General features: G+C 41.1%; 1 protein-coding gene across 1 annotated transcript in view; it reads left to right on the top strand.

The window, feature by feature from the left end:
* The window catches only part of eys (eyes shut homolog), a 233,308-nt gene that overhangs the window by 7,379 nt on the left and 212,163 nt on the right, over nt 1-13,766 (top strand). Inside the window, exons 2-5 of the mRNA XM_049600306.1 lie at nt 2,202-3,097; nt 4,703-4,819; nt 12,263-12,459; nt 13,310-13,437. Coding sequence (XP_049456263.1) covers nt 2,353-3,097; nt 4,703-4,819; nt 12,263-12,459; nt 13,310-13,437 — 1,187 coding nt within the window. The 5' untranslated portion in view covers nt 2,202-2,352. The remainder of the gene's footprint in view (nt 1-2,201; nt 3,098-4,702; nt 4,820-12,262; nt 12,460-13,309; nt 13,438-13,766) is intronic.

Genomic DNA, 13,766 nt, shown 5'->3' with positions numbered 1-13,766 from the left:
ATATCACACACAAATCAATTTCACATTTTTCCTCTTTGTTTGAAATTGAATTTAATTTTTTTTCTTAAAAAACCAGGTATCAGCTTCCCGATTTGTTCAGTGAAACACAATAGCCAACCTCATCTCATGTAAATGAGGTCTTCTGGGTGCCCACACAGTCCTCATGACAATACTTGCAATCTCATTCACTCTATCACTCCCCCTTTTATTGATATTGGTGTTCCATATTCAGCGTTTTATTACTTATCACCATGCAGTTATTCATATCAGCCCTTGTGAGCTGATCAAGGAGCAGAGTTTTTCTCTTGCAGGGAGGCTTCTCTACTTTGTTGTTTTATCTCGTGCGGCACGGATGAAAAGGGCCTGAGGGAAAAAGACAATGCTGTCTGCTTTAACTCATCTCTCTGCGTGACACTGAGGTATCAGGCACCGGCAGGGAAGAGAGAATATTTTATCTGACATTGTCACTCTCTGTAGAAACCTCAGGGAGACCGAGGCTGCTGTGACACACTTGGTGGTCAGCAGCACTGCATATGATTATGACAGCTCTGCTAGACTCGCTGAAGCCACAAGTCTACGTGTTAGAATGAAACAAAGCGTTCATGATAGCAGTGTGGTTGTGTTTTTCACAGACCGTGTCCTCAGGGGCTGAAAAATTAAGCCAAAGTGAAAGTGCCAAAACCTGCAGTTCCTCGTATGGCCACTTGAGGCTGGCTCCAGAAGCGAGTCAGGCCCCATAGACCTCCATTTTAAAAAGCCTTGTACAAAAACGGTTTTGATTTCCATAGCTTATTTCATGACAACTGTATGGGGGGTTCATTTTATATGCATTTTATCAAGGCTTAAATTTATGGATGATAAAAGGTGTGGCTGCTTTGAGTGACTGTCAGCAAGGTGTCACCACAGTCTATAACCCCCTTTTCCTTTGGACAAGCCACCCCCCCCCCACACACACACAAATTTCTGGCTTTTGTCTTTAGTGGGAAAGGTTACAATTGGCATTCATTCCCAGGACAAATGACTGCAGTAATCGCAGGTATTTGTCAGCTCTAGCTCCAACTGGCAGTGATAGAAACATGCTAATTTTTGCCCCTTTTCCAGCGTGAGTGGCAGTAACTTCTGCAACTGTTTGTCATCTCAGCCACCAGCTCCGTCTACCTCTATCCCAGCAGCACTAGTCAGCACTGAATAGTGCTGTTAAGAACAGTGTCTGCAGGTCCTTAAAAAGTCTTAAATTGTCTTAAATGTAATTCAGTGAGTCTGAGATATTTTAGGTCACATTACCGCAAAAATGTCTCCAGGTTGACAGACCCAATGACGGTTTAAAACTGTTTAAAAAGGTCTCAATAAGTCTTAAAGGAGCAATAAGTGAAATTCATCATTTCTAGATTGAAGGAATTAAAAAACTGCAATGTGAAGAACTAGAGGTGTAATTTCATCTGGAGTATAGCATGACCTCACACACACTCTCTCTGTGTTGATCTCCAGTCCATTGTTTACAAGCCGGTCTGGCTGCACATTCATGTACATTCATCTGCAAGCTACTTCAGTAGCCGTAGTAGCTCTAGTGCTAACTCTGGGAACTAACGCTAACATTCCTCCCTCACGGAGAAGAGTTGGAACGTTAGCATGGCAGCCGACTAGTGCTAACGCTAACGTCCCCATGCTTCTCGGCTCCGACTCACTGAGCCTGGCGGATAAGCGTGGGGACGTTAGCAGTAATGGCCTGACCAAGAGACCAAGAGTGAGTGAAAGACATTGCTAACTGCTAAACTAAGTTGGCTGTTTAGGTTTCATTTCCTCGCCCCTGTGGCAAGTGAATCTGCCTGCAGTGAAAGCGGGGGCTAACCCGTGCTTCCTCCTCATGCTCCACTTCACTCAGCTGCTAACACAGCCAGTTAGCCTCTGCTAGCTTCCCAGCTAGCGGCTCTCCGTTTGGATCCACAACGCAGAGGTCTGCGCTCTCTGAGTGCTTTTCTAGTTCAAGATGGTGACAGCCAAAATGCCAGACTCGAGGCTTTGAAATGGGAGTCCACAAACCAATGGGTGATATAACGGTGGCTACATCCATTGTTTTTATACAGTCTTTGGGTTTCCATTAAGTTGAGCTGTAGAAACACAATATTTTAGAAAGTATTTTAAGTTTTGTAAAAGTCAAATCCCTTTCACAAATCATTAATCACAATCTTTGTTTCCCTCAGGTTACAACTTTTGTGTCGACTGGATTCTTGGAGGGCAAGGAGCAGCATCTCATGAAGCACAATCGCATTAGCCTCATCCATTCTCCAGATGACACAAGTTGAGTGTAAAAGTCCCAGATTGATTTGTATTAAATAGTAGGAGAGTGGAAACATGGGGGCATCCTTGTTTCACTTTATTGCCGTCTTCTTGGCCGCCCACACCATCCACTGCCAAACAGTTTGCAACAGACAAGCTTCACTTGAATGGCACCCGAAACAACGCACAATTCAAATGAATTGGACTCTTGTAGAAAACCTCTGTAGGGGTTTTTCTGAGTGTTGGGATTCTCACGGGGGAGCAGAGTCAACTGGGCACCCTATCAACTTCCCACAGATATGCCCACTTCAGCTGCAACATGGAGACAAACTGCTGATGTCTGCTGATGAAACGCTGAAGTCATATGGCATCAGACTCCTCAATGTGTCAAAAGACAGCTTTGAGAGCTGTTCCACAAATGGACAGATAAAAGATCAGTTTCTTTTCCCCCACAATATAAATGGAAGCGAGCCAGTTGAGGCCAAGTGGCTCGTCCCGGGTCATCATTACTTCATCGCTCTGCATCAGGGAGACATGCAGCTGTGCAAACTTGGGTTACGGCTCAATGTGTCTGTTAAAACGCAACTTTGTCAGGGTTCTCCTCTACTTCGACTTTGTTCGGGGAATGGTATTTGTCAAACAGGCCTCTGGGAAAGTGCATACCACTGTCGATGCCACCATCACTATTCTGGGAGGTTTTGTGAAAAGTCTGATGCTTGTTTGGATAACCCTTGTGAAAACAAAGGAGTCTGTTTGAGCAATGGATCCACAGATCCCAACCACAGAACATATAAATGTCTGTGTCCTCCACATTTTACAGGTAAGGACAAAACCCACTGATCCCAGTTGTTGGGCTCTCTTAGCTTCTTTGTATTAGATCAAAAACATCCAAAAACTCACTACACCTCATTGATAAACCTCTGTTGTACAATGAAATTCCTAAAAGTCCACTGTGTAGGATTTAGTGGCATCGGGCAGTGAGGTTGCAGAACTGAAACATTTCCCATGTGCCAACTGTGTCGAAGAACTTCGGTGGCCAATGCAAGAACGCGAACGGCCCTATGTAGAGCCAGTGTTTGATTTGTCCGTTCTGCAGACTCCATGGTTGAGGATCTGCTCCGTATGTAGTAGGGGTGGAAATCACCACTTTCATCACAATACAATGTCATATCGATTCTTTGGACAACGATATGTTATTTGCCGATATTACAAAGTCTGCCAATTTTGATTAGATGCGATTCGGGGCAATCCATTACAGAAGAAGCAGTATTAGCTTAAGCATGTTTACGTTGCATAAATTAGCCTAGTGGCTAGCAGACTTTTTTTCCTCAACTCAGTTTTCAACAAATAACATGCAATGTTATTATTTTTCTCACACATCGTTGGTTTAAGTCACTGCGTTTGCTCGGTTGAATTTTAACCTGCATGCATGTTTTTTTCAGCCAAACGTTGTTGCCGTCCAGGCAGGTAATGTTACGTCATGCTACGTCATGTTTCATCTTGTAACAGCATTGTTTACATTCAACATGTGTTCTGTCTGTTGACCCGTATTTTCTCCGAAATCCAAAATATTTCCACCCTGCTGATTTATTCCCGATTAAATAAGGTTATCCTCATCACCTTTCTTTTGGCTGCTTGCTGTTTGCCTGCCGCTCTTTGACGGTCACACAGACTTTCAGAATAAAAGCGAATCCTAAAAATGACGACATGGATTGATGTTTTCACTTTGCATTGAAGACTTTGGATCATTGATCATTGAATCAATATATTGATCCAGATTGATGGATCGTTACACCCCGAGTATGTATATATAAACGTTGCATTCTAAGGTGACAAAAACATGATTCTTGTTTTCAGGTGATTATGCACTGATGAAAACATAGTAATGAATAGTATATACAATGTCTGCCAATAGATGCCCCTAAATCCTACACACTTAAATCAGATATTATTTCATGTGCAGAGTTACATCTGCATGAAAGACCCCATCATTTGTATATTTTGTAAAATGGGATTGATGCTTTTGACAAAATGTTACTCAGATTGGTTGAAAGTTACTGACACAACACAAAAATAGTTCAGCTTGCGTCAATAAAATGTGACGCAAGCTGCCCTTTTTATCAATATTTATTGGACACATCAAGTTAGTGTTATTCAGCCTGAGCCCAAACACTCGCATCTAACGCAAACAAAATTAATATTAAAACAGCCTGCATCCCAAATGTCTTCTTTCTTAATCTCTTTGCTGCTGACATGTACTCTCTGCAGCAGTGTTATGTACAGCACTGATTTAAATGTTCAGTTGTTGAATTAGAAATTCAAAGAAATGGCATCAGCTATAGCTCTGCGTGTTCATGTGTGTGTCCATGAACTTTATCTATTTGAGTTTCTGTGTTGTACTTAACTGACTTGCTGTTTGTTTTAGGGGTTAACTGCACTGACATTGTTGGAAAAGAAAACTGTGACAGAATCTGTGAAAATGGGACATGTGTTCAAGGGTCGCCTGGCTCCTTCAGATGCATCTGTGACACAGGATCCTCTGGTAAGCAGCTCTTATTCAGCCGGCTGTTTGTACAATACAGATGGATCGTCTGTGACTTTGACAATGAAAACATTATCTTTGAATGCAATCATGCAGCTTTGATCCCTGACAGGCGAATCATAGATAGCTGATCAGTTTTTCATGATGCTATTTACAAAAGGCAGAGGGAGAGATTTTGCTGCATCCCGGCTCTATATGCACAGCCGTGTCATTTGCCTCCAAGGGGCAACTATCTTTGGAAAAGGTCAAAGCTGGAAACTACAAAAGCCATATATCTTCAAAAGATCAGCATTTCCTTATGGGCTTTAAACCTGATCCCACTTGATGTTATATTTGTCATCATAATATATGAAGTAGCCACTTGAAATCAAATACCTCATGTTACGACCGGTGACATGAGGTTGTAAAAAGCCAGTGCTAAACTGCTGGCTAACTGAGCGTGTCGCCGTTGATAAAACAAAGGTTTACAGCAATCAATTAAAATGTGATTTATGGTGCGTTGTTTCTGCTGAGCATATTAAATCAGAACTTTTATACCAGTCTGTGAGCCTGCCTAGAAAAAAGTATGGTATGGCTGAAACACAGCAACATTCATGTTAGTTTTATGTTTCATTATTTAATGTAGCCTGGTCTAAGAAGACAGAGCAAATTAGGAAATCAGTGGTGTTGAACATTAGATTTCTATTCTTTCTCATTTCCGCTAAATTCCGTAGAAATCACTGTGTGTCATGCTCATGGTTTTGGTCTGTTCTGCTTCAGCCAAGTTAAAGCTTAAGTAGTCTAATGCCTCTTCACATGAATAATTTAAAAAGGAAATTAGACACAATTGTAATATTTTTCATCAGCAGCCAAATTGTGTCCCTTGCCATGCGATTTAAACAAGTTGCCGGAGGCTCATGTGCCAGCGTTGGGTGGCACTCGTGATCTGGTGAGCTTGTTTATGAGACATTACTGCTTCACCCATTATTTAGGTAATGAGCCTCATTTGCTCCAGTAACGTACAGTTAGGTTAATGGGTATCACACACAAGTGGGTTACAAGACCTGGATACTCCTCCGGTTGCCCTGGATATCAGCGTCTGCTGTAAAAACAAGCCCGCTTTGAACTTTCTGGAGTAAAAACTCCAGGTGGCTCTTCACATTGATTCATTGTTTTGTTTGGAGCACAATTTGTCCTGGCAGCAGTCTTGAAGTGTCATAGCTTTGCCTTTTCGAGTCCAGCCCCTGCTTTCATCTTATTATTTCGGAGGAGTGGTTTCAAGGTTACTTCCAGTGCTGTCTGGCACCCGTTTTTCAGTCTATACAGCAGAAGAAGAAAGCATAGTACAGGGGGTGAAGGGTAGCATGAGACATTTCAGAGAACAACTCTGAACGTCTTCAACATTTAAAAAGAGATGATTACAAGACAACTCTTCGGCTCTTTGAAAGGGAACAATAACGCTTTGCCTTCCTCCTCCTGTATGGAGTGAATGCCAGATTTAGGCTGAATTGAATGCTGGATGTTTTTAATCAGATAAAGGCCATGTATTATATTGAACAAGAAAAGTGCACTCAGTAAAGTGCAGATCTCCTCCAGGTGTGTCTGAGGGCATGTGGGTGGGGAACAGTTGCGTGTCCAGCGTGTACGCATGACAATATTGGAACAAAGAAGACTTGAATGTCACTCAGTTGTCCCTCCTGGCTCTCTGAGGGTCAAGACGGTGGTAAAGATAACAAAACCAGGGATTTATTCATCTCGTATCGTGGCTTACTTTAGTGGATCATAATAAATCATGTATGGAATTAATCTGACAATGCTCTAGTTTAAAATCTGACATCAGTGTTTGAGCCATGACAAAGGCCAAAATGTAACCTGCACCAGACTAGATAAGGCTTGTTTTTAGCCTTTGTTGATTGCCTTTAATGCCTCTTGCTGTGTGATATTGTTGATCACTTGCAGCTCCTAACATCCGCTAAAGAGTGAGGAGTCAGCAGTCAATGATGTTATGAAACAGTCGACAAAACAGGTTCCTCAAAAATGAATTGCAACCATGAGCTGGCCTTGAACAGTTATAAATGTTTACAAAAATATTAGGCTCATGGGTCCAGTAGTATGTGAGATTAGATAGACAAATAGAAACACTCACTCCAGCCTAATCACCAAAAAAATGTTGGTATTGTATGTCTCTGCAAACCACAGATATGTAACATTTGTACGTTATGGCAGATGCTGTAAAACTTAAATTAAAAGCCTAGTCCCTTTTACTAACCCTGTGTGGCTCCACACATTTTGACAAATAAACGCCTGTCTCAGTTAAACGCCTGATCTGATTGCAAGCAGTTAGCAGTCAGATTGATAAGAATCAAAGGGGTTTTTCATTAAAAATGAATCCAGTTTTTAAATATGTCCCCCATGTAGTCACCTGTCAGTGATTTAAGCAAATAGTAGCCTGGGCTATTAATTTTTAGTTTTAGTTTTACGATACATTAAACCATTAGGTTTCTGTAAGTGTCAACAACACTGTGGTTTAAGTGTGATTATGTTTTGGGGCAAATAACACTTGGTTATGTTTAGGAAAATATCATGTTTGAGCTTAAAATACCAGATGTTAGTGGCACAGTCATTGCAGGAAATGCTGCAATGTGTAGCTGATAAAACCCAACTGATTTTGTTATTTATTGGTCTTGAACAATGGCCCAAAGCTTGGCAGCTGTCTCGCCTATATCGTCTGTCACATCATCTGCCATCCTCTCCACCTCCTGATGACAGTCAGTTCATATACATGTAATCAGAACTATGTCACTTAAGACATGTTGATATAAAAAACATGACATGTACAAATGTAATGTACCTGTGTTTTCCGGAAATATACGATGCATTTCCATCTGGCGCCTTGGCTGCGCGCACAAATACACAACTGAATGAATGATTCCCTCCAGGTTTACACCTGGCAGAAATGACAAGGAGTTTATGTTTGTTAATTATCAATACAAAAATTAATGTCCAGAATGTGTGTTAAGTAATCGATTATGAATATTAAAATTATTTTTCCTCTAATTATGTCTGACATAATTGGAAATTTTACATTTTTCTTTTGGAGTATTTCACCCCTTCATCCTATAGGTCTACCCTTCCATGGCACTGAAACATACTTAGCTTTAGGTTTTGTTGATGAAACACAGTGCATTTCTTGATAAAATGTAAAGATTTAAAGACAAGCTGCCAATGACAACCTAACACACAGCTGAGAAAGAGAAGATGTAATAGTAAGTAAGTAACCAGTGTAACAGGACATTTTGGTAAACCAAACAAAACAGGTGGCACTGTGAAAAATGTCCACCCTTCTCTTACTTTAAATGGATAATTTATATAATTCACATCAGAAACAAATTGGTGAGTTCCACGCACCCTCTGCCTGTGCAGCTTTTATCTAATTTGCTTTAATTGCCGCTGCTCTCTCAAGTAAGCAGACTCCACTGGGTGCTTTCGCATAGTCATGGTGTCCTGCTGTCCCATCAGCTTCTTGGGAGTTCTGTGGAGCTTGTGCTTCCTCTACCTCCCTGCTGCAGTTGCCTCATTAATCAACTGGAAGTTAGTGGCTGCTCCAGCGCTGGCTGCCCTCATAGGCCAAAGTCTATGCGCACAGAATAATGAGCCAAACTCATGGGACGTTTCAAATGAGATTTTCTTTTGATTTGACTCTCCTTTGCACTACCTCTAGGGTATATGTTGCAAGGTATTACCATCTTTATGGGGCCATTTCCATTTGGTGTAGGGTGTTAATTGTTTTTGCTAATTTGTTGGTAATAATCTCAAAATTTTAAAGTTTAATTTGGACTATATATACACAGTCATTACCCTTGTTAAACGATTTAATTAGATACTGACACGGAGTTGTTTCTTAGGTTGCTGCAGTTCATAATCATTGCAATAATAAGGGTGTTTGAGATGAACAGATCCGTGGTAGACACAAATGCCAGCGCAAATACAAATGATTGTATTGTATCTTACCATGCATGACCTTAACCAAATTTATATTAGAGTCTCTCGAGTGCAGAGAGTGCTACAGCCATTATCTGTGTGACAGGTAGAAGTGTTCCTAAACATATAGTAGTTTGTATTTGTGCAACTTTTAGTGGACCAGTTATGAAAACTCAATTTCTGGTGGAAAATGAGTCGAGGAGGAAGCAAGCCCTGAAGTTGTACACAGTAAGATTGATGCCCACAGAGGAGGCTATGAGGAGCCTCTGGGACATGAGCACTTGTATCAGCAGGGGGATTAAAGAAAATATGCAAAGAAAGAGTCACTGGAAAGATAAATGTGTAGGCACCTTGTGAAGAACACAAAAATGAAAACCCTCACTGGGGAATAACATCAAATTTTATTCACCTTGAACCTGCAGGGAATTGGGTCTAATTTTATCCTTTTGCATACAATGTCACTACAGCATTACCTTGTCTCTGGTAAAGCTGCTGGTGGTGAAAGTGTTGTGGTCCTGCAGTATTTAGAAAACCACTGGCTCAGAATGGCTTTATCTCAGAAGATGCTTAAGAAACGGGCTGCAGCGCTGACGACTTAGTTTAGAGTTCAGTGAAAATCCACCATGAAAATCATTTATACATCATTATGGCCACTTTCGTTTTATTACTGTACTCGGTACAGAGGTATCAACTTTTTTTTTTTTTTTTTTTTGAGTTCACAGGATTGAAAAATCACACATTAGGAGTTGGAAACTCTTGTGTTATCTGTCTGTGCAAAGTGTTGTGTATTACAGTACAGTATGCTAAAAAAGTAGCAAAAGTGTAAAGGCATTAAAAGGCATGATAGAAATATAATAAAGTGGTGAAAGCAGCAATAATAATAGCTGTGTCTTTTTGCCTTTTTATAAACTTGTAGTCTTTTTTAATAAAGGGATTGAGTATTCTATGCTCCGTACTGCAAGCACAAAAATATTTAATAATACACTAACACTCAATAATGAATAAAACTACCCTCTTTGGGAGAAACTAGTCTGTAGACATGATACAGTATGATGTAACAGGCTCACTATATACTCATGCATGCAACTTTTAAGCACAGAGGCAGTTTAAACTTCTAAATTCAGTGAGGTGACTAAAACACAATGAAAATGAAATAAGAATCAGTTAAACTGAATAAGATGAAATAAAATATAACACAGATTGACAAAAAATAAAAAGTTATACTGATAAACTGTTTTTCCATAAAAGTACAGATCACACTGCAGGTTACTGACACAGGTTAGAACCACACTTTACTTTATTATGTTGCAAGTTGTTGTTGGCAGTGTTTACAGCACCATCAAACAACTGCCATACCTGATTATGTAGCTGACCCAAATGCTCATTTATTTTAATGCTACAGTAGACCCGACTTCACGGGATGGCAGCTGCAGACTGTCCGACCCTCCCGTGTTACACAAGCACAAACTTTAATGCACACGCTCACAGCATGAAACACAACACCCAGAGATGGAGGCAATTTTCCATCACGAGCAGGGAAAACACAAGGGCACACACTCAGCTCCCTGTTTAAAGCTTTCAGAGAGAACTGTGCATTTTTACTTGAAGAAAACCTTATGATTTATTTTGTAAGCCCTGCTCTTCACTACAAGTTTGGTTTAAACATAATAACATTTATGTACCAATAATTGATTTGGCACAGCTATACCAGTGTAGAACCAGTAATTAAAGAACTTAGAGGCAACTAGAGTCAGCCTAGTTAGCTCGTCTTTCCCATATCTTGGTGTAACTGTTTCTGTGTGCTGGATAACATCTTGCTGGTTTTTCTTATTTTCCAGTTGGTGTGGTTTGTTGGCTTCAGTGTGATGGTTTCTGAAATGGGCAATTAGGTGCAGCTCTGCAGCATATCATCGATCAGAGGCCACCGTACAATGCTGACAGCGATGATGCTATTTACAGTTGGTTATAGTTGGTCCGGCCTTTCGTTTAATTGTGACATGAACCAGCACATGCCTCCGTCCTGTGTAATTACTGATGAAACACATCAGTTACACCTTCCTCTATGTATAATAAGTCATGTCATTCATTTCTTGTCAGGCGATCACTTGGTCGCATTACTTTCAAGCTATTTTCATGCCTGTTCTATGTTACTTTCAATGTTAAGAGCTGTGTGCGACATTTAGAGCATATCTGTGATTGACAGTTTGGGGCGGGATTGTTTGCAAGCTCTTTTTAACATAGGGTTTGTTGAACCTGTGGCTAGCAGCTAATGGTGCTAACTCAATAAACAGCGCTAACAATGGCATAAGTGCTGACAGAGCTAACATTGTTGCCTGGGGGGGAACCTATGGGTGGGTACTTTGCTTCTGCGACGACACCATCTGAATACAGTGGCGACATTCAGAGCATATTTATGACTCCGAGTCTGGGCGAGAGATTGTCTGCACGTGGTCTTCAACATGGATGTGTCTAAGCTGGTGGCTAGCACCTAATTGTGCCAGCAAAGCTAACCTTGTTATCTGGGGGGAAACTGGAGGGTAGGTGCTTTGCTTCTGCGATACACCATCTGTATACAGTGGCGACATTTAGAGCATATTTATGACTCTGAGTCTTGGCAAGAGATTGTCTGCACATGGCTCTCAACATGGAGGTGGGTAAGCTGGTGGCTAGCAGCTTATTATGCCAACAAAGCTAACGTTATTACCTGGGGGGAAACCAAAAGGTGGGTGCTTTCCTTCTCCGATGACAACGTCCCAGTACAGTGGTGACATTCAGAGCATATGTATTACACAAAGTCTGGGCGAGAGATTGTGTACACATGGCTCTCAACATGGAGGTGCGTAAGCTGGTGGCTAGCACCTAATTGTGCCAGCAAAGCTAACATTGTTACCTGGGGGGGAATCGGAGAGTGGGTGCTTTGCTTCTGCGACGACACCATCCCAAGATAGTGGCGACGTTCAGAGCATATCTATTATTCAGAGTTGGGCCGAGAGATTCTCTGCATATGGCTCTCAACATAGAAGTGGGTAAGCTGGTGGCTAGCAGGTTATTGTGCCACCAAAGCTAACATTGTTAACCGGGGGAAACCGGAGTGTAAGCACTGCACTTCTGCAACAACACTGTCCCAATATATACAGTGTCATCTGGACATGCTCATAGGGACTCACATGCAACAACATGCACACAAATCAGGGCCGTAAACAAAGAACAGTAAAGATCAGAATACAACATGGACAAAGGAAGTTTCACTTCATCAAGACGCCATTATATCTTCACATAGCAAATAGAGGTTTGCTGCTATATTACTGTTCTGAATGTTGCATACAGCTCTTTCAGTAGTTTAATAGTTGTAACTAGAATGTGTAAATGTCTGCTGGGAGACACGAGTTGGCAGGCTTTTACACATTTTAGTTTTCTAAACATAAATACAATTCCCACAATCTGAATAAATGTGCTGTAATTTTCATGTTGTCTATTTTGCAGGCCCGCCGTGTGAGAAGAGGAAAGCCCCCTGTGATCCGAATCCATGCAGAAATGGCGGCGTATGCGAAGAAGGCCCTGAAGGATTTGTTTGTCATTGTCCGGAAAGATTCGGGGGCGTCTACTGCGACTCCCTAGTTGTCTTCGATTGCATGTCACACGCGTGTCAGGAGGAACGAATTTGCACTGCAGGGGAGCGTGTGAGGATTTAATTTCCCTTATTTGTTTTATCTCAGTGGGAGATAAACAAGAAATGGCACATTAAAATTAATATAGTGTCTTGAAACAAGATCAAATGGCTTCATTCTGAAGGCTGCAACAGCAATTAATATTTCCTCCTGAAGATGAGCTAAGGGAAAGAGTGTTTGCTTCCTCTAGCATTTTGATTGAATGACCCAGCGCATGTTTAAGTGCCAGTTTGAAATGGCTCTCATCAAAAGCTTTTTGTAATTAGATGCCTACTGCAATTTTCACCTTTCACTGGAAATGCTATTGCGGTCATACATTCTGCAAAGGCAGTGGTGTTTCTAATGTTCCCTAGGATACACTAGAGAAAATACAGTAATGGTCTAATTGTCTTTCTCTGACCTTTGTTTTGTTCATTACAGTTTGCCAAGTGCACTGCACATTTTCACAGCCCACCTAAGAATACCAGAGTGGAGCAGACTAAAAGGGACATTCATCAAAATAATGCCGAATATTGCTGTGGCTTGACATAAATATTTTTCTAGAAGCTTAATGTGAATTTCAAATCACTTTAACTTTGAATTACAACACCATTAGCATTTATTAGCCTCTTATGCTGCCCAAAACTCATATTAAAACATATATAAAACCTATTATTTACTTGCCTACTTAGATTCAATTAAATGTAATTGCAGAGATCAGTAACAAATAATAATGTGAGTCAATCAAGTCTCTCTCCCTGCAGCAAATCGCTCTGTTATTGATAATGCTTCCGCAGTTAGAGATCTTATGCACCTTTTGTGTAGTCTAACCCTGTTTTCCCAAGCTGACAGGTGACCTGGTTTGTTTTGCCTCTGTATGCAGGCCTCTGAATGTGTCTGTGCAGATGGTAATGTGGTCCCAGCATGCAGGAGGCAGCAGAACCTGTGCAGCCCATCACCATGTCTCAACAATGCCACCTGCGTGTCCAGGGGAAATGATTATGTCTGCAGGTGAAGCATATACAGAGATCTAATAGAGGCCACTCTCATAGTCCCCTCTCTAGATGACTGGAGTGTCTTGTGAATATGTCTCCAGCTGAGAGTGAATAGAAATGGGTCTTTTATTATTTTTCCACCTTTTAATGTGATTAGGATTTACATTTCAATCTAAAGCTCTATGCCTAATACAGACTTGTCTGGCAGACCTCGAGCCTCATTGTTGGCTGCTGATATTCTATATTTTTTCTTATTGTCGGCTAATCCCATGTAAAGACCAAAACCAACAATCCATCTTACAGGTATTGTCTGTGTAGCCCAGTGTAGCTAATTCCTCTGTGCCA

Source organism: Epinephelus fuscoguttatus, linkage group LG16 (genome assembly GCF_011397635.1).
Source record: "Epinephelus fuscoguttatus linkage group LG16, E.fuscoguttatus.final_Chr_v1".
NCBI classification, from domain to species: domain Eukaryota; kingdom Metazoa; phylum Chordata; class Actinopteri; order Perciformes; family Serranidae; genus Epinephelus; species Epinephelus fuscoguttatus.
Note: the sequence above shows the minus strand (reverse complement) of the source record. Positions and strands in the feature narration are given on the sequence as shown.